We start from the raw sequence: 26,967 nt of genomic DNA on the forward strand, positions 1-26,967 counted from the left end.
CTAATTGCGATTATTTTGACTGATACTGCAATTGCGATATGATTTGTGATATTAGAGGGAATGATCATTTTTACATCATTATTCTCATTTTCATTGAAAAACGTATTAAAATGATTATGGTGTGATTTTTATGGGGATCTGTACCAAACAAAGATGTTTTCATAAGTCTGTAGAATATGATGTGTAGGCCGGGACATCTCTGCAGCACCACAGTATTTAATTTAAAATGGTATTCTGACACACATTTCACCTTTAACAAATATTGCGCCTCCTGCGATTTGAAAATTGCAGTAGGCCATATTGCGATTTCGATAAAATTTCAATTAATTGTTCAGCCCTACCGTCTACAGAATGATACTCGCTTTTTCCTCTAAGGATTGTTATGGACATTGACACACTTAATCCTTCTTCATGCTTTATGCAGAAACAAGTGATTGTGTGATTCATCTTCATCTCCCCGTCTGTTCCGTCCAGGTGACTGTCTACCGTGAAGCCCAGGATGAATGGGTATGATAACCCCGCCCTTGCCTCTGGCATGTTCGGCTCCTACAACTCCCAAGTGAAGTGAGTAACCTAGTTTCACCCTCCTCACACGCCAAGACTACTTCCAGTAACAGAATGACGTCTCTCCCTTTGAGTTTACAGGTGGTTGTCCGTGTCAATTTTCTCATGGCCATGTGTGCACCAATAAGGGTTAATAAGGTTCAATAATGGTTTTGTAAATTAATTCTTCATTTAAAGGCAGTAATGTATCCCATGTTTCCCTACCATTGAATGGGTGTGGTGGGTCACTCTGTCTTAAAGAGCTGCTAACCCTAAAAGAATTTCATTAGTCTGGGACTCAGTGGAGAGTTTTAGTGTCCCATGATGGTCTAAATGCTGTTTCAGAGGCTTTCAGTGTAAAATTCTAAGGGAAACACTGAGTACTTGCAATTTTTTGGGGCATGAAAATGATTCAATTTTAAGATATTAAATAATGGCACAAAATATTGGCTATTTGCAGCTTTAACACAAAACAGTATTGGTATCATCCTCAAAAAAAAAACATGACGGTCAAATGTGAGCACCAACTGCCCTGCTGCTAATTGATCCACTTATTAAATTATCCGTGCTAATTTCCCAAAGTCCGTTTCCAATTGAATTCCTCTCAAAGCAAATGTAATGGAAACACCTTAGGGTGTACAGGCAATGAGGCTAATGTACCAGTCAGGAGACCGAGGACCTGATCTAAAAACCAGCCAGTGACCCAGGCTGTAACTGAACCTCGATTTACAGGGACCTTTAAGCTACAGTCCTGCAAACATACAGTACATTTCAGTCTAGGTTTGCATGCGCTGTAAGAATACAAAGAACCCTGATTGACCTGCCAAAGAATCCCGTCTGGAATGGAATAATTGATTTGGAATCCGAAGAATCAAGCTCTCTAGATTGTAAAGTTCACAAAGTTGGACTGCAAAAGAGAACAGCATCCCATCCCTGCTAATTGAGACGATTTAGATTCACTCTATTTGCCCAGATTACATTGTGGTGTCAGGTATGGACACTGGTATGACATCTTATCCTCCCACAAGAAGTTATGAATTGAACCGTAACACTAAAATCCAAACTGTCTCCTACATTGCAGTGAACAGTGCTCCGTCTACAGAAATCTGGACTCTCTAATGTTAGATATGTGGATATCCTTTGGTATAAAGCATCACAGACCAGCCTGGTTGGTAAACATGAGCATGCTGTGTGCAGTTTACAGACGTCACCTTACAGGATTTCTGGGTATTGAAGTTCAACAGTTGCCCCTCCGATGCCATTTGGACCCAACTTGTGAAGTTGGCTCCAAGGCAGTGAATAGCAACAATCTGTCAAACTGCTGCCACTCTGGTTCCTCTCCATTCAGTTTGGAGTGCAGCTGAAGAGGTGCTGGTCCGTGCCCAGGCCTGTCAGCAATGTGAATTAGAACCATGCATTATTAATCAGCTGATCAATTAGAATAAGCTTGGGAATGTGAGAAAATATCAAGTGTCAAGGAGCTCATTAGTGCCGGTGACACACGAGCCCATCAGTGTTCCCACAGACAGATGACGGCCATCCTGTTCCGCCAGCCTTCTGCCCATGTTCAGTTAACAGGCTGCATCATGTCCTTTCATATTTAGACACTGTTAGACTGTCGATCATCACTGCTGTGAGGTTATGAGAGGAACAGCACTTGTGCTTCCTGTATTTTACAAATGTAGCATGGGAAGTACAACTTGGAATGTGTAACGTTAATCAGTAAAATCTGTATTTTTCAACCGTTTTTGGTGTAAAATCGAGCTGCTTTGGATATAAGGTAAATGTCTGAGAAATTTGACAGTCTCTTCTTCTTCTTCTTCTTCTTCTTCTTCTTCTTCTTCTTCTTCTTCTTCTTCTTCTTCTTCTTCTTCTTCTTCTTCTTCTTCTTCTTCTTCTTCTTCTTCTTCTTCTTCTTCTTCTTCTTCTTCTTCTTCTTCTTCTTCTTCTTCTTCTTCTTCTTCTTCTTCTTCTTCTTCTTCTTCTTCTTCTTCTTCTTCTTCTCCTCCTCCTCCTCTAACAGTGGCCATGGCTCACAGTCTCCTGAGCCCCCAGAAAATAAAGCCAACAAAGCCAAGTCCAGTGCCAAAACCCTATACGGTAAGTTGTTCCCCCTGCCTTGAAGAGCTTTCTAACCCTGAAAGAATGTAATTAGTGTGGTTTTCACTGGAGAGTTTTCGGGTACGTTCACACCTGGCCTGTTTGGTTTGATTCATCTGAACCCTAGAGCGTTTAGTCTTTTAGTGTGGTTCGTTTGGTCAGGTGAGAACAAAGCTAAGGTTTGTTTTGATGACAGGTTACCGAAACTGTCCAATGAATGAGTTCCCTGTCAATCCATGTGACCTTTGTTGATCTCTTGGTTCGTTTGTTACAAGGCGGTGTGAACTCTAAACGAACTAGACGCTTTTTCTGGTATGATTCGGACCAAAGGAAACAAACCGTAGGTGTGATCGCACCCTTAGTGTCCCCTGATGGTCTACATGCTGTTTCAGAGGCTTTTCCACCCTGACAAATATACAATTTTGGGGGAAACACTTATTTTTTTTAGCATGAGATTAATCAAATTTAAGGATTTTGAATGTCGGCACAAAATATCAAGACAAAAAAATGCGGTTTTGGTCCTTAAAAACCTGGTTAGACCCTAGTTACGTTAGTAGTCTATTATAGAGCTGCATGGTTCCAATCTATAGCGGTATTAGGATGCATAACATGTCCCCCAACTGTCTTCAGATTGCGCCCTAGGCTCTTGAAGCAGCGAGTTGAGAATACACATCACATCTACAGCATGTTGGTTGTCCTGGTCAGTTACAGTGGGCTTTTCCAGGTGGCGCGCCTTATCTCTGGCATACAGATCCACTTAAGATGAATCAGAATCTCGACTTGTAGCTCTTGTTATCGCCAAACTCAGGACCCCACCTCTCCTCAGACTGCCAGTAGATGAGGAATGAGTGTTTTGGAGGGTTTATTCTGACTCAAGTGTGTACATGTCTGTGCCTGACACACTCTGTTTAATAGATATGAAGTCAGTAGCGTAACTGCTTACTGTGGCATGGAAGCATCTTACTGCTTTCACTTTTGGTTTTCACCATCTGTGTAAACTCAGCATTAGCTGCAATTGCTCAGTCAAAGAGGGAGGGGGTAGGGCTGGGCGATAATTCAATATTTACTTTCAGTGGACTCATATCGTGATGATATGAAGATATTTTGATATCGTGACACACATTTCTGCTGTGTAAATTGATGATGACAAGCATATTTTACTTAAAAACTCTGATAAAATGCATCTGATAAAAAGGTATGGTAGGAATATTATTTGAAAATTTCGGTTTTGTTTGACACCACGCCTAACATCACCATTCGGTTCAATGAGATGAACATTCATTTGATTATTTAACGTGATTTTGCATACATGAACCATATCGTGATATATATTGATATCGAGAAAAATCCTTATGATTATCATGATATTGATTTCAACCATATCGCCCAGCCCTAGGAGGGGGGATATTCTGTTAACTGGTGAATCCTTGGCAGCAGGGAGACTCAATCACTGGTTATCAAAGGTTCATGTAAACAGCTCAACCTGAATAAGACTTCATGCGTTACTCTGCCATGTAAACATAGCTACTGGTATGCAGAGTTGCTGTGCTCAGTTGAACATGGATTCCTCCTCCAGACCCGGGCAACACCCACTACCACGAGTCAACCTGCTCCCATCTCCGTTTGGCAACACGACCACGCGGAGAGGGGGGGGGGGGGCGGGGTTAACCCCCCCCCCCCCCCAGACGAATCGAAAGCAATCCCCGGCGGTGCTTTTTTTTCTTTTCAGCCGATCTCAGTCGGGAGCTCCCCCCCCGTCTCCGCGTGCGTCCGCCGGAAAAGCTTTTAGCGGTCAGCACCTCTCGGCGCTCCCGCTGCGGCGTTCCCTGTCGGTGAATAAAAGGAGCGCGTGTTTACAGCAGCGAGGCGCCGGAAAAAGCCACTTTTGAGATGTGTGAAGGAATAGCGATGCAGAGAGGTGTGTCACGGAGTCTGCAAAGCTTTTTATTGAGCTCCAGTGGGTTTTTGATATAAAGCTCAAAAATCTGATTGCGTCTGAAATGAACTGATTCATAGGATAGAGGGGTAGGAAAAGTCAGTGAGTCAGCAGTAACTGTTTTTGAACCTTTTTGTAAATGGTCCATGAATCATTATGGGAGACTCGAGTCGGATAGCGTCCTCCTCCTTTCCTCTCACGGATATTCATTTATCCAGTTTTCCTCTCATTACCCCATTCCCACATTCACAGGAACAGATGGAATGTATTTCCTCCGCTCATCTGCCAAACATAAAAAGAAAAGTAAAAGCGAGCTGAGTAAGCTGCGTGTGTGTGTGTGTGTGTGTGTTAGTTTAAGACCAATATCGAAAGGCCGATACTGGACTTTTCCTCCCTGCCAAAAATTAAAATTCTGGGTGAAACATTGAATCCTTGGAATCATTTTAGAATTTTTTGACATGACGGTCAAATTTAAAGATCATCAAATATCAGATATAAGCAGCTTCAATCCAAAAAATATCAGCACCAGTATCGGCCTTGAAAACCCACATCGGTCAAACCTGTGTGTGTGTGTGTGTGTGTGTGTGTGTTGGTAAGTGCATGCCTGTGTGTGAACGTAAAGGGCCAAGGCTTCACAACCGTCTGCAAAGCAAAAAAAACATAACTAACATTCAAATTTGGATCATTTTACCAAATGTATCTCCATATAAATGCCGATCTAATGAATCCCTAACATTAAGAGCTATTGGTTTATGCAGAACAAACTGCTGTTGACCTTGCAGCCCTCTCTCTCTCTCTCTCTCTCTCTCCACTGATGTTGCTGTTCTCTTCTCCAGAGAAACTAAGTCAACCTTCCTTCCTCTCTCCGCCTGCTGGAAGTCTGAATTATTAAGCTTTCCTCACACAGTCACTGGCGGCCATCGTGGCTTATGACGGCTTGTAAGAGGCTTATGCAGGGTTGAGGAGGTTGCCGGGTTCCGGTGTGATCCTGGACCACTGTCCTCTCTGACCATATGGCCACAGGACCATACTGTTTAAATGTATACAGGGATGAACAATGCTTAGGCCTAATATAATGCATAATATGTCAATGGATGAGTAAACAGGGGGTTAAACTGGGATCCTGTTTGTCGTAATGATAACCATACGCAGTCGTGAATTTACAGCTTTGCTTTGCACTTAATTTTTTTTACTGTTTTGTAAACTTGTATTTCAAGTTTTGCACACTTGCTATAAAACGTTCTGTAGCTGTAATTCCAGTTTGCATACTTGCTAATGTATTTTGCAGGCTTGTAACTTAATGTCCTGACACGCTTGATTTATATTCGTGCATGATTTCATCCCAAAACCTCCTCAAATATGAAGTTACAAGCTTGCATAATACATTCAAAAGTGTGCAAACTGTAATTACAGCTACAGATCTTCTTATTGCAAGTGTGCAAAATGAAATTCAAGCACATAGCAAAGCTGCAAGTTCAGAAAAATGAAGATATTAGTATAATTATTCTGTCACTATATTAGCTCCTAAGTCTTCATTCACAGTTTCTGGCCAACTTGTTACATTAATAAACAGCAATTTGCATCATCATATAGGTTACTCAAATGTTTCCACGGACAAATGGAATCTCAACTTCTTGAGTAAGTGGTGTCCGGCAAGTATGCTGTGCTTATGTAACTGGACTTCTTACCCCTGCAATATCGTAACCCTCAACCCCCCCCACCCCACCCAGGCCCAAACCATCAGACATCTTCACCCAGTAACCGAACCCCTTACCTCCAGCTGAATCATGTTATTTAAAATAGTAGGGCTGGGCGGTATGTCCTGAGCTCCATATCACGATATATTGTCACATTTACCTCGATAACGATAAATGAAACGAACCTGACTTGAATTTAGCGCCAGATGAACATGTTTTTTGTGCCATGGGAAAAATACTTTGCCTCCTTACACAAGTTTATTCCAGTTCCCATGTTCAGTTTACATTATGGCAATGTCACATCTCTCTGCAGTCTGCAGAGGGAGGGGGCAAAGTCGTATAGTAAAAGATGTGTCGTGTCTGTTTTGGTAAATTTTCGATATACCGTCCAGCCCTACAAAACGGTGTATATGTGGAATCTGTAATTAGAGTGCGTTTGTGTACGGCAACAAGCAAGAGATGATGCCGACTTTACAGCTTAGCCACATTGATCCCTGCTCTAGATTTGAAGGTAAACGCTGGATGATGTGTGGTCATATTTTTTCATACATTTAAAAATTAATTGCTCTAAAATATGTAGACAACACCGCTTTATCATTCAAAGTTAGGCAAGCTGCAGAGTCGAAAACCAAAAACCAGGCCATTGCAGTATCCGTTGTGTGTCCTTCCAACTGGTTTGTTCCCCTTGAGTGTTGTGCAATTTTACCCACTGGATCTACTCCATGTCTTTCCCTGTAAAAATCCATGATCTTTTTATACTTAAAGGAATAGTTCACCCAAAAATGAAAATTCTGTCATCTACTCATCCTCATGCCAAATGAAACACAGGTGAAATGTGTTAGTCCATATAACACACAGGGAGGTTGCCAGCACAACTTGGTAGCAGCCTTCTCCAAAACAACTGAAGTCAATGGGGACCTGTTCTTTAGAGTTCCAAAACAAAAACAGCCAAACAATCACACTGTGAATAGAAAGACCTATACACCATTATTTGTTGCAAATCAATCAGCTGTAGTTAAGATTTGCACTAAATGATGGTGTAAATATACTGTAGGTCTTTTTGGAACTCTGAAGAACTGGTCTCCACTGACTTCAGTTGTTTTGGAGAAGGCTGCTATGGAGTTGTGCTGGCAACCTCCCTGTGTGTTATATGGACAAACTTCACCTGTGTTTCAACTGGCATGAGGGTGAGGAGATGATGACAAAATTTTCATTTTTGGGTGAACTATTCCTTTAAAAACACCATCAATATAGTGACTGTATAACACCATTATGAACACTGTTTCTTAATCTGCCTTCTTCAGAGCAAAGAAAACACTACACCAAAAACAGTATCAACAGCATGACGGACACGTCGCAGTACCATGTGGAGGTAAGATGAATACAGATGCTGCCATGGATGAAGAGTTTAGCATCAATAAATCATTAGTGCATTCATTTTGAGATATTAGTGTAATTACTGTAAACTAACGAGACGGTCACTGAGAGGATTGGCAGCCTCTACCAGTCTCTACAGTGAATTTTACATTGTGTGCCACCTGGTCGGATTTGGCGGGAAACCTGCTGGATTGCTTTATGGCACAAAGTTGTGCAAATGTTGATCCTCTTCAGTAAAGCCAAAGATGCCAGGGAGGGGGAAAGGGTTTATGGGAAATGTGGTATTAATTTTGAGAAACGCAAGCACTAATAATACCACTGGCATGAGATAGAGGCTACCAATCATCTCATCCATGGTCTAAAAATGATACATGTAGCACCCTTTAATGCCTATTATGCTTTTATGACAATTTGATTTCTGCAACTGTATTATTCTCAGCACCTGACCACATTCGTGCTGGACCGCAAGGACGGCATGATCACCATCGACGACGGCATCAGAAAGCTGCGGCTGCTGGATGCCAAGGGGAAGGTCTGGACCCAGGAAATGCTGATGCAGGTGGAGGAGAAGACAGTGAGCCTCATCGACCAGGAGACCAAGGTGGGCGTCGGCTCCCACATGACTGGGACTCGCGTCAGATTCGAGTCACAATTGTAATTGCTTGAGACTTGACTTGATGCATGAAGAGAAGACTTGAGACTCGACTCGACTTGGGTTCTGGTGACTTGGGACTTGACTCTGACTTGTACTTTGATGACTTGAGATCTTGTGTTTGTGTAAATGACTTAGATTGAAAGTGATGAGATTTGTTCCAGCAGACGACTGGATTTAAATTCTGTTTTCTGAATCTGTATGGAATGATTGAATTTATTGAAGTTGAAACTGATTCTAGAAATCAAACTCATGTTTTTATCCTATTAAAACCATATTGCATTGAAAAGTCCTAGATATTTCGTTTTCTTTAAGATATTAAATTGATACTGGACTCTTGATTTGTTCTGACTTGACATTAATGACATGGACTTGACTTGGACTTGACTTGGTAATCTACATTTAGACTTGAGACTGACTTGAGACTTGAGGAAAGTTGACTTCACATCTCTGTTAAATTGTCATCCTCAAGAGCCTTAAAGGATAAGGCCGGTGTTTTTTAATGCATTGCTTACCGTCAACAAATCCTATGAAAATTGTCCATTGTGAGAGTTAACTTAAGAACTGCTGAAGCCTTTGACACTGCATAAAGTAAAACTTTTCATGCCAGTTTAGATGCCTAAATTCAGTTGTGCCAAGTCACTGACATCACTGGCGTGGCAGTAGACTTTACTCTTCATATTTAAACCCCAGTTGATTCCCGTCAGACGAGTCTGGGCTTGTCGTTTCAGAACGAGCTGGAGAACTTCCCTATTGGGACGATCCAGCACTGTCAGGCTGTGATGAACGCCTGCAGCTACGACTCCATCCTGGCTCTGGTGTGCAAAGAGTCAGGTCAAGGCAAGCCCGACCTCCACCTCTTCCAGTGTGATGATATTAAGGTAACTTGCATGTGGTGTACGTTTCCAACACAGCATCAACAGGGTGGGTCCTGAAAACGTCTTAAAATCAATTATCTCAATTTAAGGCCTTAAAAAAATATTTGAATGTCTTCCATCCAGTTATTAGAGGTCTTGTTTTTTTCATCAAAGATTTATTAGCTTTGTTCAGGCTGTTTTTGCCAGCTTTGTTTCTTTTGTTTTTAAATTGGTGTTAAAATCAAAATAGCTTTAAAAAGGAAATTGGTTTTCTGCTGATTGATGTTACTTATGGTTCCTCGTGTCCTGTCCTCTTAGTATGTGCATTACTCAGCTATGTACTTACATTATCTTTGTTGACTTTCTGCTAGGCTAATCTGATCCACGCAGATATTGAAAGTGCCATGATTGACGCCAAAGGTGGCAAGGTGAAAAAGAGGCCAGACGCTCTCAAGTAAGCACCGCTCCTAAACATCAGCTGAGATGCTTTAGCTCTCTTTCAGTGCTGTTCTAAATTGTCTCTGTCTGATTGGACGGTCCCTTTGTCTGTCTGCAGGATGATCCTGAAGAGTGACGGGATCATCCCTCCCCCTCCCGCCGCCCCCGCCCCCGAGCCCCCAGCCACTGTGAATCAGGTGGATGTAAAGAGCAGAGTGGCTGCCTGGTCAGCCTGGACCACTGAGCAACAAGACTGTGAGTGACCTCATGTATATGTATGTATACATAGACAATAGGAATGTAGATTGTTATAATATTTTCTTTGCATTTTTTAAAATGCATTTAAACAGTCAATTTTAAAAAGTGAATTTGATCATCAAATAAACTTTGACATGAGATAAATAGGAAATTTTCTCCTGGTTCATCTTGCCTCATGGCTGCCTGCCTGGTTCATGTATCATTTTTAAACATCAATATATTATTGTCAAATTTATTGTGACACCTTGGTATAATTACCGTAAATAAATGAGAGCATGGTGGAGATGATTGGTCGCCTCTATCTCGCACCAGTGGTATTGTTAGTGCTAGTGTTTCTCCAAATTAAGACTACATTTCCCATAAACCCTGCTGCTTCCTTTCTCCCTTCCTGGTGTGTTTGGCTTTAGTGAAGAAGATAAACATGTTGCAAGTGATTTTTCCATCGGCCTTTCCCTCCTTCCACCATCTGCCATTTCCCGAAACTCTGAAAGCTTTAGCTCCGTTTGCTCTGGAAGAACAGCGCCCTCTTCCTGTTTTGTGCCGTAAAGCAATCCAGCAGATTTCCCGCCAAATTCAACCTGGTGGCACACAATGTAAAATAAAATCCAATCTTAAATCCAATTCCAGATATATGGAAGCCCATTTCCGCCAGTGTGATGAAAAAAAACGGTCCTGTAAGTCATTATTTTGAGAAAGTTTCTCATAATTTTGAGATACTAAGTCATTATTTTGAGAAAGTTTCTCATTATAATGACTTACAGGATCTTTTTTTTTTCATCACACTGGTGGAAATGGGCTTCCATACAGAGAGCATTAGAAAGGTCTTAAAAATTCTTAAATTGGCTTTCTGAAACCTGGTTGTGCGGTTGGACGATCTGTGGCAGAAACACACACACACACACCTACCTCCCCCCACTCCCCATAGGGTTACAGATATCAGTAATAACAACAATAACAATGACATTAAATTACGAATATAATATATAATAACATATAAAATTAGATTAAAAGGGGGAAATCGAACATGCTCGCTGCAGTATAGGAGTAATATTATTCTTTGAGTGCATTACTTTAGCTTTTACCACTCCTATCAAATCCACCTCCTCTACTGTAGAATCTCAGTAGTAAAGACGGAACCGGACGGGCTAATCTCCTGTGTGTTTTCCTGCTCCCAGACGAGAAACAGCGGCGGTACTCGGAGGAAGACGGCCCGGCGGAGATGACGGCGGCCAGGGTGGACCGAGACGTGGTGAGTTCAAATCCGTCCGGCCGTTTTGTTCCCGGATATATCCGCCCGTCGTCTGCCTTCATGTCATGTCCAGCTTCACTGCGGGGTCACGGAGGTGCATAGGGAGCCAGATGAAGGATTTAAGCTGATTTCACAATGTAGCAGTATTTTAAATGTAATCTGAGTTTTTTGAGGCATCGAGAAAAAAAAAATCTGGTTACGTAAAAGTAAAGGGATCGCTCAGATATCAAGGCCTTGATAAATTTGTACTTTGGCTTTGTTAGCTTAAGTTTAATCATTAGATGGAGTCGGCTGCTTGGCGTGCCTTGAGTAAATCAATGCAGAATAAATGTCATTTTAAGGACATGCTAGAAGGTGATATGAAACGCTTAACCCTCCTAAATCAGCTGAAAATGTGTTCGAAATTTTGTTAGAATCTTTTAAAACATGTTTCAGCACACACACACACGCACAGATTCCGGCATGGTGGGGATTTCCACAGACCGGTGAAGCAGTAGACACTTAGTCTAATGGACTACAGTACAGCAGTGTGTTTTCCAGCCTTGAGCCTCTTGTATCTGGAATTATCACAGCAAACACAATAAGACAGGGGTCTGGCGTGGCCTCGGGAAAACAAACTTATCGGTGTTGTGTTTTGCAGCAAATCCTGAACCACATCCTGGACGACATCGAGTTCTTTGTCACCAAACTTCAGAAAGCCGCCGAAGCGTTTAACGAGCTTTCCAGGAGGAAGAAGTCCAAAAAGGGCAAAAAGAGAGGCCCGGGAGGTGAGTCTGGACCCGGCTGTCACCTCCTCTGACTGACACGTTGCTTCAAGGCAGGACACATTTATCATCTGCAACATATTCTTGATGCGGCACGGATGTAATGTTATTCTTACTTGTACACAATATGATTTTGAGAGCGTAGATGGAATCCACATGATGTTGCACAATGCGAGGATTGTAGTCCCAAACACAGTGTCACAGAGATCTCAGTTTGGCAGCAATTGCGGTCTTTGCCTAGGGCAGTGGTTCAACCTTGTTCATATATTTTTTCTATTTTTATTGTTAGCTATGATTTTGTCCAGAATTCCATGACTATCTGTATTGTAGGTAGAGCAATGACAGAGAAACTATGATCAAAACAGTCATTCTTCTACTCTCTAATTGTGTTAACTTCTTGTAAATAAGATAATGCTGAAGTTTAACAATTCACCAATTTGCTGGGGACCCCCCTGGAACCCCCTCAAGGACCCCTGGTAGTCCCCGGACCCCACGTTGAGAACCACTGGTCTAGTGGAACCCAGAAATGCCTGGTTCCGGATAGTTTGCAGAATTAGAATTCGACTCATAGATCCACTAGGTTTTTTTTTACAACTAATTGTTTTAGTTCCATAATAACATGACTTCAAAGGGGCATGAACTTAATCTGACTTTTATTGCCCTCTATTGGTGATCAGTAGAAATTGCAACAACATAGACTGTGCCAATGGGTGGGGAGTTGTTGTTCCAAACAGACCACAGACCAGAAAGTGAGTTTTGAAAGCCAGAAATCTCAGCAACTGGCCCCAAGTCATTGGTATTTATCAACATCCCTATCAACCCCCGCAGATACATTACAGCCAGTTTGTGCTATGGGACAGTAAAAATTGTACTTAAAGCTGCAGTAGGTAGCTTTTATTATTTTTTTGATTAACATTTAGAAGTAATAAAAATGAATCGCCACGTTTTGATGGTCAAAGACGAGCAGGATAATATGTCAGAATCTCAGAAACAGCAGTAGGCCCATTCCTCTGCTGTTCTCATTTCAAAGTGAAATATGTGGAAACCCATCCGACCAACGAGGGTGAAGTCTGAGGCAGAAGCCGTTCCTTTTGTTGGTTTGATTTTCTGCAAATTTGATCTCTTTCCTCCTTACCTATTGCAGCATTAATGCACTTTTATTTTGAAAGATTAAGCAATACCTTTTCCAGCAGCACACTTGAGTTCTATTTCTGTTTGGAAGGTTTGGATTTGATGTGGGATCTTTGAGTTGATGTGACTGGCCGGGTTCTTCGGGGGGTGAAATGCAGCCTTACAGACAGACTACAGGGCCAAAAATGACTTTGTCTCTGTCATGTGACGACCTTGCCAGGTCCAATATTGGTGATTTTCAGAATGACATGGTCCTCTATGGGTTGAGAAAACTCCACCAGCCTTTGGCTTATCAAATCCTCTCAAAACCCATTGGATAAACTCCACATTACATGGTGGTCGGGCTAAAATCAAAGCAGTGTTTTTTCTTAGTTCTTGAAAATTTTTATTTTTGGATTGTATTTTTTTATGCATGTCAGTATATGACACAATGGTTTTGTCCACCAGAGGGCGTTCTAACACTACGATCCAAGCCTCCCATTGAGGAAGAGTTTGTGGACTGCTTCCAGAAGTTCAAACATGCGTTCAACCTGCTGGTAAGAGCATCTGTATTGGCTGCACACTGCATGTTAGCCGATGAAATCTTTTATTTTCTTTACTTTTTTCCCTTCACTGTCTGCTCATGAATTTACTCTGACCTACAGGGGAAACTGAGGGAGCACATTCAGAACCCAAGTGCTGTGGATCTGATTCACTTCCTCTTCACTCCACTGAGAATGGTAGGTCATGTAGTTTTTAACTTGCATACACTCATCTAAGCCAGTGGTTTTGTTTGTCTAAATCCAAAATGGTTAAAGTCATCAATCAATATTCACAATCCAGGTGATCCAGACGTCCGGCGGTGTGGATCTGGCCAAGAGCGTGGTGGTGCCACTGCTGACCAGGGAAGCCATAGACTTCCTGCACACATCAGGCACAGCAGAGGAGAGGCACCTATGGGTGGCACTAGGGGAGGGCTGGACCAAATGCAGGTAGAGTTCGATTTCCGAGTCCCGAAATGTGTTTTTCCTGCCACACCGGCAACTTTTTGAGACAATAAAATTTGAATGCCTCAGTTATAATTTCTCAGTTGTAATTCTCCATATCATAACATACACCTATTTAACAATAAATGCCCAAAAATTTACAAAACCTTTATTTTCTCGTATTATCAAAATCTTATTGCAGTAGGAGTACATAAAGTCCAAACAATAATACCATTACAGATTTTTCTTTTTTTTTTAACTGAAAATCTGCTTTTGTCTCTCACTGTTCCATACAGTAACCGATTCTATACACAAAATAGCATTAAAAATGTGTAGGATGATATATTTCTACAAAAAAAATTCTGATGATGATTTTGTCCAGTAAAATTATTCTTGGCAGACATGTTTTCAGAGCATTCTGAATCTCTGAGTATTGCTCATGGCATATGACAAGTCTGGAATCATAGGGAAATCACTCTGCTTCACAGAAATTGCCACAATGTGATAAGAATGATATGAGTTTGCAAATGGATTATCATGTTTCGCTGTATCCTACAAAGCATATCTGGATGTCCAGCTGTGCAGGTGGAAGTAATTCATTGCTGCAGATGATGAAAGGTCTTTTAAGGTTTTTTTCTTCAGGAAGCCCCAGAAAGCAAAATCGATATGTTAATGACATGGAACAATCTCCTCCTGCAACAAGAAACATGTATGGTGTGACTTGCCTCTGTGATTGTAGGAAATCTTGAATTATGTCATCATTTTGATGCTTGACTGTCGTATATCTCTGTCAGCATTCCCACTTGACATGCAATTTCTGGAATATCATGGAATTTAAAGAGGTGTATTCCAGGTAGGGAAACTCAGGGAATTTGATAAACTCTCGGTGGAAGTCGAGGAATATCAGGGAATTTTACAAATGGGTCACTTTACAGGAATATAGCAGAATGTATTTTCCAACTTGTTTCTTGGAGTGGAAACCACAGCGGGAACCTCGCTCTCTCCTCATCCACTCCTCTCACTTTTTCCCTCCAGGCTGGAGTGGCCTAAAGACCACTACTTCCCTCCGTGCGTGTTGCGGTTTCGGGACGGCTGGGAGCCTCCGGCGTTGCCCTACGCTGCTCCGTCCCGGGAGCAGGAGCTGGCCCAGCTGGCCGACACCCTGGCCCACGCCGAGATCCACAGGCAGGAGGAGGTGAAGCACAGACTAGCCCAGGAGGTGAGACCCCGAAGGGCGCTTTTTCATGGAAATCGACATGAATTGCATCCCCCCCCCTTTTGAACACAAATGCTTGAGCCCACCACCGCTATAGCCTAGTGTGCTCCCGTTCAGCTGTAGCCAGATATACCTCTGGGTAATTAAGTGCTTTAAAGTTTTGAAAATTCAACCGGTTATCTCTCACTGCCAGTCAGGGTGCAAAATCAACTTGGAGCTTGAAATAGGAACCAAAAAAAAAGTGCATTACCTCCTGCAGTGTAAAAATTACACACAGTGTGGGGGAAAAAAGCCTTGAGTGCTATTGAAATACATGGTTTGTTCTATCCTATTTTTCAACACAAAGAAAGTATTTATTTTTTAATGTGTGCACATGACTAATATTTCAGTAGGCTTAGAAAGTGCTGCGCATGAATATTATATATTTATGTTTGGAGAAAGATATGTTAAACAAACAGGAAAAAATGCTGTAAAAAAAAAATAAACGGGCAGAAATTCAAATGGGATTCATCCAATATGTGGTAGTGAGAGAATAAATATAAGAGGTGTGGTTGAACAAACAAAACAAACTAGTATTAATAATACAACTCTTAAGATAACATACCTCCATTATATACTGATCATATATAGATGATGATGTGAAAAATGTTTCCATTTCTGTCTCCTGTGACCTATTGATTTGCGTTACATGTATTTTCTCTTCTTTCTTTTTTCTTTTTTTTTTTTTTTTTTTACAGCAAATGGCAGGACCGAGTTTCCCCCCCCCCGCAGACGGGTACGCTTTCAGCAACACCGCCTACAAACGCATGCACCTCCTGGACCAGGACATGGCCGTGGCCGCCTTTAAGCAGGCCGTCAGCCGCCGCGTAGACCGGTAACGTTGAGGTCACATGACCGAAAAGGCGGCGCACCCTGGAGAACTGCTCCCACTTTACTGTCGCTAAAATCACCCCCCCCACCCCCCACCCCCCCACCCCCCCTCTCAACTGGGGGAAATATGTGTGTGGTCTTCTCTGGTGTCCGATCTGTTCATCTCCTGATTCTAACCGTAACATTGCTGATATATCTGTATCTTTGTGTCTTCTTGGGCGATTCTGTGCCCTGCTGTCCATGTATTAGTAGCTGTTGTGCCTCGGTATTTATTTCAACCTACGCAGGAGTTACTAGGGTTCGACTGATATGGGTTTTTGATGGCCAATGCCGATATTTTTGGATTGAAGCTGCTGATAGTTTGTGCTGATTTTCTGTATACTGTATATATATAATTTTGACCATTTTCAGCCCCAAAATTATTCCTCCTGAATTTTATTCTTGTTGGGGTGGAAAAGCCTCTGAAACAGCATTCAGATCATCATGAAACACTAAAAAAACTGAAAGCCAGAAGAATGAAAGTCTTTCAGGTGGGTGAGCAGTAGGGCTGGGCAATATATCAATATTATACCGATATCGTGATATAAGACTAGATATCTTCTTAGATTTTGGATATCGTAATATCGTGATATGGCATAAGTGTTGTCTTTTCCTGGTTTTAAAGGCTGCATTACAGTAAAGTGATGTCATTTTCTGAACTTACCAGACTGCTCTAGCTGTTCTATTATTTGCCTTTACCCACTTAGTCATTATATCCACATTACTGATGATTATTTATTAAAAATCTCATTGTGTAAATATTTTGTGAAAGCACCAATAGTCATCCATACAATATTGTCGCAATATCGATATCGAGGTATTTGGTCAAAAATATCGTGATATTTGATTTTGTCCATATCGCCCAGCCCTAGTGAGCAGTTCCTTAAGGCAGGTTTTATAGACTGAGACCCCTGAAGCTGTTGAGTAAAACCTCCATCATATTGGCGGTGGATAACATTGACTAGCCAGTATCGGCTCGATATATCAGTCTAACCCTAGAACTAACTCTCATTACTTGCACTGTGACTTACAGTGACTTTATTCAAATGTCTCGCCTTCTAGTTATGATCATTCTTCCTCTTCATTCAACATTCTTTCTCAGACTGCCTCTGAAAACTTTGGCCACCGATTGGCCGCCTGACTTCCCTTGGTGAAGAGCCTCTAAAGCTAATCTCTAACTTTACCCTTCATTTGTCTCTCAATAACCTGATATTAAAGTTGGGACACTTCTCCATGGCTGTAATATTATTATTGGCAAGTAGCAGTCACTGTTTGGCTTGCTCCCATTCCCATTATATTTATTCATTCAATAGCATGCATCACTGTCTTGTACTCAGATATCATCTCATCCTGTGCAGTTTTTTCATTTTGCATGTGTAGCTCCTTACAATTGTTTAGTCAGTTGTGTTCATGATTGTACACTGTGTTGTCAAAGTTGTGTTTTAAGCATCATTATCTCTTTGTTATAGTACATAGATTTGTTAAATGTGTCAGACATTTCAAGCGTAAATTAAAGTGTAACTAAACCTGATATACAAATCTGTGTAAAGCCTGACATCTAATGGTAAAATGCATGCCAATACATCACCTGGCACCACAGATCAGCCAATAGCAGATGGCCATTTCAGCAGCATGCTTTATCATTAGATGTCAGGCTTTACACAAATTTGGGTTTGGGGTTTAGTTACTTAAACGTGCTCTAACAGGTAAGTGCTGAATAGTGACTAATGGTGTCAATAGCTACATAGATTTATTTTTCTGTAATTATACCTCTAATGTTTTAATCTGATTATATGTTTCAGAAATTATGATGCTGACAGCAGAGGCCAGCCAAAAATGTTTGCCAAATCTAAATATGACTTTGTGGCAAGAAACAACACAGAGCTCTCTGTTCTCAAGGATGAGGTTGTTGAGGTAAACAAGCTTTTTTTTTTCTTCAGTTACAGTTCTGCTACAGTGTAGCCATGAATGCTAGCTAGGCGTTTCCGTGGTTACAATGCTGCTACAGTGTAGCCATGAATGCTAGCTACAGACGTTTCTATGGTTACATTGCTGAACTTTTTTTGCGGAATCTCTAAAATCATTTTAAATCAATATTTTGGGAACTGGTCATTATGGCAAAACAATCCCTTCAGGATGATCTCCACTTCATGCCGGGGTCTTGATTCACCCTGCTGGGACCAGCTCACTGTACATTATCCATTACGTAACAACCGACAAACTATAAACGAAATCCTAATCCCAGATCAGTGTACATCAATAAAATGTAACCCATGACACACTTCTCCAACAGGTTCTTGATGACAGGAAGCAGTGGTGGAAGGTCCGTAATGGCTGTGGGGCGTCCGGCTATGTGCCAAATAACATTCTGGAGATCACCAAAGCGGTGGACATAACAGGCAGAGGAGAGCCCATCTACAGCCACACCATACAGGTAGGGATGAACATGAACATACCCTCACAGAACGATATGCATTATGCAACTTGCTGACATCATTAACATCATTATGGCTTTTTTTATGGCTTTGATCATATTGTGTCATCCTTCTTGTCATTTTTGTTAAAGTGGTTTTTTTTAATCAATATTCTTACCGATATTCTTATGACAATGTAATAGTGCAGTGCAACCGATGGGTTTGGATGGTTGTAGTCACCATGAGTTCATTATATGCATCACTGTACTATCCTCTCTTGCCATGAGGTCATATCATGCTCTGTAAAACTCTGCATGCTCCTCATCAACTTTATAGTCACATCATGAGTTTCATTATCCGTTAAATGACTTCCTTTCATCTCCATCCCATGTGTTCTCCATTTTGACAATTAAAGCTTATGATGCCAAAGAAGGAGTTTGAGTTGTTCAAGGTAGGGCGGGTTGTGTGCCGAGTGTTTCTAGTGGAATTGCTTCCTCGCTTCCTCTTTCCTCTAGGCTCCCGGTTGTTGTGCTGCTGTTGTGCTAAAGCTGTTTTCTAGGATATGATCTGTTTGCTTAGTTAAATATTAGAAGCTCGCCACAATACAAGACAAAGTAGACCAATAATATTACAGTAGGTAATTCCCCTCTAGTGAGTTTGCAGTGCTGTTAGTAAACCATAACACCCTCTCACTATCACCGTGTTTTATTTTTCATTTCACCCTGCCAGCAATTACTGGGAGAGTTGAATGAGGTAAACAAACCACATCTTTGGAAATTGAACTAGAAGTGAGTCTGTTCTTTCGCTGGAGACAAAGCCTCATTTCCACCTGTCCTCTATCAGAAACAGACCACGAAGACAGACTTCATCCCCAGCAAACCGGTGGCGACGCCGATGCCTCCGGCTCCCATGCCCCCTCCTCCAGCCCCCGCGAGGCTCCCCACGCCGCCGCTGCCCCCCCCGGCCGCGGAGCCCGCCAAGCCGGTGGCCAACAGCGTGGTGAGCCGCCAGAACAGCACGACGTCCAGCGACAACGGCAGCGTCACCATGAGGGACCACGCCAACCAGCGGCCCCTACCCGCCAGCCGTGAGTCGCTCCATTACGGCAAATTGATTGGTCTTTGAGATGTGTTACATTAAAAGTGCTATGTGTAGCATTTTAACATCAGTAAATCATTACCAGAATTTGAGATATTAGTCTAGTTACCTTAAGAAAAAACGGGACCATTGCGGAGAAAATTGGCATCCTGTACCGGCCGCTACACTGCATTTTACATTGTATGACACTGGGTCAGATTTGGCGGGAAATCTGCTGGATTGATTTACGGTACAACGGGAGATTGCTTTGTGGCACAAAACATGAACCATTGTACTTGCGAGTAATATTCCAACTGCATACCATACATCCTCAAGATCATTGTTTATCAGCAAAACCATGGACTTTACTACTGTAAAAATATTTTCTATTTGGTTTCTGATCATTTGCATGCTATGTGTCCGAATGGCTGGTGTCTGTTTCTCCCTGTAGGCCGGAAATCCAACATGGAGGAGGTCCAGGATGAGCTGATGCACAGGCTAACTCTGGGCCGCAGTGCCCAGAAGAAGTTCCAGGCTCCGTCTCGTAGCACCAGCCTGCCCTCCATGAACATCACCTATGACTCCACCCCAGAGGATGTCAAAGCCTGGTTGGAGGTGAAAGGCTTCAGCCCAGTGTAAGTTCTTCTACTAAGGACATGATATGTGTCTGGTGGGTTCTTTCCTCTTCTTGCCTCTTCTTGGCCTGTTGTACAATCTCCAGCTCCTCCTTGAGGATCTCCAGGCCCTCCCAGGCCAGCTAGGAGATGTAGTACCTCTAGTGTGTCCTGGGTCTAACTCAGATTCTCCTCTCAGTCCTTCGTGCCCGGTAAATCTCCAAAGGGAGGCGGGGGTTCATCCTTACCTCAACTGGTTCCGCTCAATGTGGAGGAGCATTGGCTCGATTCCGCGGTCCTCCAGCATTGCTGAGTTCCTCACCCCATCATGCTGCAGAGAAACCTAATTTCTGCTGCTTGTATCTATGATCTCATTCTTTTGGGCAGTACCCATAGCTCATGACCATAGCTGAGGGTCAGAACGGTAAATTGATGATTGACAGAACTGAAGCCTCAAAGCAAAATTTACCTCTCTTCGCCACCGCGGTTCGATATGACCACATTCCTGCAGCTGCTGCACCTAACTGTCAGTTAAAGGATAACGCTGGTGTTTTTTAATGAATTTCTTACCGTCAACAGATCCTATGAAAATAACAAAATCAACAATGCGTTTGCTCTACTCCCATTACTTTCCACGTACCTTTTTTAGCCTTCAACCCGGAAGTCATTGGCTCCAATTGTAAGCTAAAAACCTTTAAATACAGCTCACAAAGACATAGTTTCTATTTTAAAAATCGCTAACTGTTACCACGAAAAGTCAGGCTGTTATTACCAAATCAAATTCAAATGGGAACAAATTCTTCATTACGCTGGGGACTATTTTCTGTGCTACGGAACTACTTTCCTGAGATGGAAAATGTGTTTACAGCCAGCCTATCAAGTTGTTTGAGGAAAAAGTCGGCTGGCCCGGTGCATCGTGATGATGAAATATGCTGCCAGAGCAATGGCATCTTTGACGTGTTTTTAATAGTTTTTTTAATACAATGGAGTTCTATGGCTGCTGGGACATGGCTGCATTGGGCATCGGCTACATGGACGAGACTTGTTGGCAAAACAAAATCATTGCTGATTTTGTTATTTTCATAGGATTTGTTGACAGTAATAAATGCATTAAAAAACACCAGCCTTATCCTTTAATGTCATAATACCTTCTACCCTCATTCATGTAGTATAGATTATTGTGTGATCTTCAGAAGGGTTAGGGAATTTCAGAGGTATCAAAATGCTTATAGATGGTCTTGGTCTCTTCTCTTCCCAGCACCATCACCAGTCTAGGAGTGCTGACAGGAGCCCAGCTCTTCTCACTCAACAAGGAGGAGCTGAAGACTGTGTGTCCAGATGATGGAGCCAGGGTCTTTAGCCAGGTCACTGTCCAGAAGGCTGCTCTCGAGGTGGGTATCACGGGTCCGCCATGGCATTGCTGCCATGGCTACAGTTGGGGTTATTGTGAATTGACAAAACATATCCTGCTGTTGAGATACTTTTATTTCTCTGATGCATCAATATGTTAACATAATTTTTTCTTCCATTTGAGAAGTTGCCTTATTCTGTGTGCTTTATCATGGGAATTGGGGTTAGACCAATATAGCGGGCCGATATTGAACTTTTATTAGATATCATATATTGGCCAGTCAGTGTCGTACACCTCTGATATGATGGAAGTTCCTTCAGTTTTTTTGGTTGTAAATTAGTTCTTCATTTCAAGGCAGCAATGTATCGCAGAGTTTCACCTACCATTGAATAGATGGGGTGGGTCACCTTGCCTTAAGGAGCTGCTAAACCTAAAAGAATTTCATTAGTCTGGGTTTCAATGAAGAGTCCATTTTAGTGTCTAGATTAGATTTTCTGTGAAAGGTTGCCTCATGCTTTATTATAGAAATGATTACCAGTGAGTCTAGTGTTACATTGTAATCCACAGTTTTGTTTCAGTATGTCAGTCAGTCTTTAGGATAGTCTATGGATTTTATGGCTGTTATTTTGAAGTACGTGCAGTGAAGGTGTTGAGATTGCAGGATGCATGGTGGCTAGGTCTGCTGGTCTACAGTGTCATGAAGCTGATATCCCCCAACTCTGGCAAGGTCTGGTCTGTGGTGTCTATTTCCTACCTGCAGGTTTTCTTCTGATCCTCCTTTGATCTTCTGATTCTATTGCCACATTGATTAAGGTATTGTGTGTACAATCGAGTGTGTACAATCGATGTTCACGGCTCTATTCTGTTGGCCAGCTTTAAAGGAACTATACAATTTTTAAAGTAATTGCACACGTTTCAGCCCATATAGTCTGGCATGCTTATGTCCTTGCCAAATAGCATTTTAATTGAAAGTACTGTATTAGATACTTTTTCGTATTTTCTTTCTCGTTCCTAATTCTGGCCAGCAGGATAACGCACCAAACCTATATTGTGTAGCAGTATTTAAAGTAGTATCAGTATATGTCTTCCTAAATAACTGCTGTGGCTGTACAGTAATCCTCCTTTAACTCCCTGAATGCACCAGCTCCAGAGTGTTCCACTTCCTCTGCCAGTCCCCATCTACATGTCTCTAACCCTCACCACTCACCCTTTGATCCAGCCCGCCCTGTAGATATAGAAGATGTAGAAGCTTGTCTGGCTGGAATGATATCTGGAAGAGACAAAAGCTCCGTACTATACTGTGTTTTCTGTCTCCTGGCTTTGGACGGCAGTCAAATTAATGTTAAAAGTCATTTCCAAATGGCTGTGCAATGCTTGCATAACATGGAACCCCATCTCACAATTATTTTAATTTGTCACACATAAGTATAATCTCATAAAGATTTCATTTCTGCTCTATTCATGTAAGTAGTTGTTGCTGCAGTGATGCCTACAAATCTAATACTAATATTCACTAATACATATTACTATAAACTAATACATATTTATTTTATTTGGCTCCCCAATAGCCGTTGAGCTGACAACAGCTCCTTTTAACCTGCGGTCCAAAAAATGAAATTGAAAAAAATTAAAATGTTCTTTACTTCCATTCACAAAGTACTATACTTATACATTCACTCTATTCTTTAACCAAACATCACTCTTAAAGGTGCTACATGTATCATTTTCAAACATCAATCACTGTCAAATTAATTGTGATGCCTTGGTATAATTACTATAAACAAATGAGACCATAGTGGAGACAACTGGTAGCCTCTACCTCACACCAGTGGTATTGTTAGTGCTAGTAATAAGGACCACATTTCCTATAAACCCTGTTGCTCTCTGTCTCCCCTCCCCTCCGTGAGGAGAATAAAAAAAAAAATCCATCGGCCTTTCACTCCTTCCACCATCTGCTGCCAGAAACTCTAAATGCTTTAGCTCCATTTGCCTTGGAAGAACAGCGCCCTCTTCCTGTTTTGTGCCGTAAAGCAATCCAGCAGATTTCCCGCCAAATCCGACCTGGTGGCACCAAATGCAAAATGCAGTGTAGAAGCTGCCAATCTTCTCGGCTACAGTCTTGTTTGTTTACAGTAATTATACTAATGTCTCAAAATTAAAGTGGTGATTTTTTATTCATGATAAATGTTACCTATAGCACCTCTTTAATATGGAATATTGAACATTCATAGTACATGTTCAATAACTAGAAACTAATGGTATGTGCCATTGATAAAGTTCTGTAGGAATCTCTGGATCAGCTCTCAAAACCCTTGCAGCATCTTACCCTGTAAGCTTTAAGAGCCTTTTCACCTGAGAACTTCAAACATGTTCCCTGACTAGACCAGATGATTCATGTAGGCATCCTCATCCATGTGGTCTTCATGGCTTGGAGTGGCAATTTGGCTATGCGTACTTCCTCAGGTCTGGTGAGGGTATTCTTATTAGGTCCTGAATGACCAGAGGATTTTCTCATCACATTTGTTGAGAAAATGTTCTCAGTTCCAGGAATGGGACAGGAGATCCGCTCAGTAGCTTCTTGGCAAAGAACTGTCCAGTAGCTTCCCAGCTGATAAGGCGCTCCTCTGAGTTTTCAACTGGTATCGTCTTCGAATTATCTGACCATTTATCTCTCTGGTTCTCTGTTGTTTTATTTTCTTTCTCGCTTTCTCTCTCTCTCTCTCTCCTCGCCTCTTCAACGCTCTGTCCTCCCTCTCTCTCTTTCCTCTATCTGTATCTACAGAGGAGTTCAGGCTCTGAGCTCCAGGAGATCATGAGGAGGAGGCAGGAGAAACTGGCGGCCAGTACCTGCGATTCAGGGGTGGAGTCTTTTGACGAAGGCAGCACCCACTGATCTCTAGTTTAAACCCCCCCCCCCCCGCTGTCTGTCACTATTGTTAATCCCCAGGCGGCGACCGACCACGCTGAGTTCCTCAAGAAAATGCGGCGCAGGCAGGAAATTTTCAGCTCGTCTCCGTAGAAAACAGAGCGACCGACCTTTGGGACCGTCCAGTATGCGCATAAGTACACAGAGCAACCACAAAACGGAGAAGATTCTGCCATGTTTGCCTGATAATTCATGTGAAGTTTTGGAATCGACACCGCGTCATTTTCTGGTTTGACTGACGCAGGTGATCAGAAGAGTTTTGTATATCTTTGGTATTTGAAAAGACTGAAGGAAAGTTGTACACATTTTCTAAAGCAAAGCCTCTCAGTATTTATTTAGGAGAATGGCTGTTAGGTAGTTGCTGTTTATGCTTACTGTCGGGTTGATGATATGTATGTGAAACAGAAGGTTTCAGAAATTGAAATGAACCAAAAACGGTGAATGTTGGGTACTCCTAATGTGCTGACTATTATTTCAGAAGAAAATAGTGAATAACAGACAATATAATTGTATACATTTCTGAGAATTATGATATTTATATACATCTTCCGTTTTTTATTTTACGGTTATACCAAAAGAGTAACTTGATATAACTGATAATAGAATTGACAAACTGAAAAAGCGAAGAGGTGAAAATAATGATTATACCTTTCCATTAAATGGACAATAACTTTATAATAATATCTAATTTATGAAATCCTACCGTTTATCTAAGTTCAACAATTTAGGAGCTAAGCAATCACAAAGGAACAGATTTCTTGGATGACATCATTAGATTTAGCTATTAGCATTTTTGCACAAGATTAAATATATGTAAATGTATATCTACTATTGAGATGAATCAAAAATCAACCCTCTAAAATCATTCATTATCGCAATTTAGTATTTCTGAGGAATGTGTATTTAAGGAGGACGGGAACAAGCGGGTACTACAGATGTTCTCTGTGCAGACCTGGACTGCAGCCACTGTAAATCTGTTTCTTTTGGCTTTGTCTTAAAGGGAATGGGACTATATTCATCCATATACCGAAAGGAATGTAGTCCAGTCACATAGTGATGTGAGGTATCTATGCTGGCTCCTTGGTTTGAACATAATAAACCATGGGATGCGCTTTCTCCACTTTGGATCCTCCACAGTACCAAGGGGATGTTTAAAGGATGATTGGGACATTGTCCCATTGTCAGCTTATGCATTAAATATAGACACCAAAATCATCTTGTGTCACCCGGTAGATCTTTGGCTAACATGCTATCCATGCTAACACTTTAGCATGCTCTATGTTGAGTGATGGTAGGCTACTAGCATTATCTCAATTCAATAGTGAGAAAATGAGAACTTGTAGCAGCTCTAAAGCTAAATGGTCAGTAATCTTAAATGATATGCAACCTGTCTGGCAGTTTTGTGGAGGAAATACATTAAATATGATAGAAAAATAAGTTACTGTTTTGAACTACCTTCCCTGTTTCTGTAGGAAGTCACGGTGGTGGGCGATGGGTGATGTCACAGCTAAAAATCACTGAGGAGTGGATGAATACGTGGTTGCACACCTAAAATAGTTCCAATTATAAACCTGGCTACATCAGCTATGTTGAGTTAATATTTTGTTTTGTTTTTTTAATTTATGAACCTACAGGCCATATAATAAAAACCACTAACAACTTTTTATTACTAAAAGGTCAGTCTTCTTACTTTGGATAATGCTACTGCTATACTATTCTAAAGTGTTAGCATGGAGTACCAGAGACAATGATCCACCAGGGACCCATGGATGATTTCGGTGTCTATGTTCTCATCACTTAACAGGGAAAATGACCAACAGACCAATCTAGCAAAAACTTGGTGGATTTCTTAAAGCCTGTGTAGTGGGAATCCAAAGTGAATGTCATCTTGCAAAAAATAATCGACCAAAAGCCGTTAAGAAATTTGGTGGCTGCAGAGGAAGTTTGTCAAACAGAGGAAATGCCATAAACAAGCAAAAAAAAAAAAGGATTATATTCCAACACAGGGATGAAGCTTAAAGCCCCACGACTGTTCTTTGGAGCAATTACTATACAGTAGCCTACTGCTATTACAAGAACACCCACTAGATGGAGAGAATGTTATATAGCACATGTATAAAGTAGTGTAAATGTCTGCACATAATTTGTACAAAAAAGTAATCGACCAGTACATTTTCTGTGTCATTGGTTGTATAGATTTTTTTTTTTTCCAGTTTTGCGCTTAATCTCTTGGGCCATTTCCTTGATGAGGTTGAGAAAGCATATGGACCCATGCATGTGTAATATGACAGGGTGAAGTGAGACAATGGTAAATGAATGAAAATCTATTGGTCTCTATTATGACAATAGGTCCTTGCCAGACCTGTAGCACAGCACTGTATGATGTTAATTCTTAAAGCTAAATAGTTGGCTGTAGAATGGTCCACTTAACAATTTATGGTTAATTGCTGTTGTGTTAATGAAATTGAGGGAGAGTTGTTATATTTAGTTGAC

The 26,967-nt window shown here is 41.5% G+C and overlaps 1 protein-coding gene across 1 annotated transcript; it reads left to right on the forward strand.

Annotated features, from left to right (window-relative positions):
- Positions 1 to 471: 471 nt before the first annotated feature.
- eps8a (EGFR pathway substrate 8a, signaling adaptor) lies at positions 472 to 25,061 on the forward strand. Its single transcript, XM_071527631.1, has 22 exons — positions 472 to 564; positions 2,567 to 2,643; positions 7,581 to 7,648; positions 8,093 to 8,254; positions 9,037 to 9,186; positions 9,534 to 9,616; positions 9,719 to 9,855; positions 11,034 to 11,107; positions 11,748 to 11,874; positions 13,450 to 13,538; positions 13,647 to 13,721; positions 13,825 to 13,973; positions 15,003 to 15,186; positions 15,921 to 16,057; positions 17,895 to 18,006; positions 18,386 to 18,526; positions 18,922 to 18,957; positions 19,236 to 19,259; positions 19,350 to 19,593; positions 20,035 to 20,218; positions 21,456 to 21,588; positions 24,331 to 25,061. Exons 1-22 carry the CDS (start codon positions 500 to 502, stop codon positions 24,439 to 24,441), a joined length of 2,562 nt encoding a protein of 853 aa, XP_071383732.1. The 5' UTR covers positions 472 to 499; the 3' UTR covers positions 24,442 to 25,061.
- Positions 25,062 to 26,967: the final 1,906 nt, after the last annotated feature.

This window comes from Centroberyx affinis, unplaced genomic scaffold (assembly GCF_046629955.1).
Source record: "Centroberyx affinis isolate AG114_WGS23_722 - 3 ecotype Tasmania unplaced genomic scaffold, CSIRO-AGI_Caff_v1 ptg001550l_1, whole genome shotgun sequence".
NCBI lineage: Eukaryota > Metazoa > Chordata > Actinopteri > Beryciformes > Berycidae > Centroberyx > Centroberyx affinis.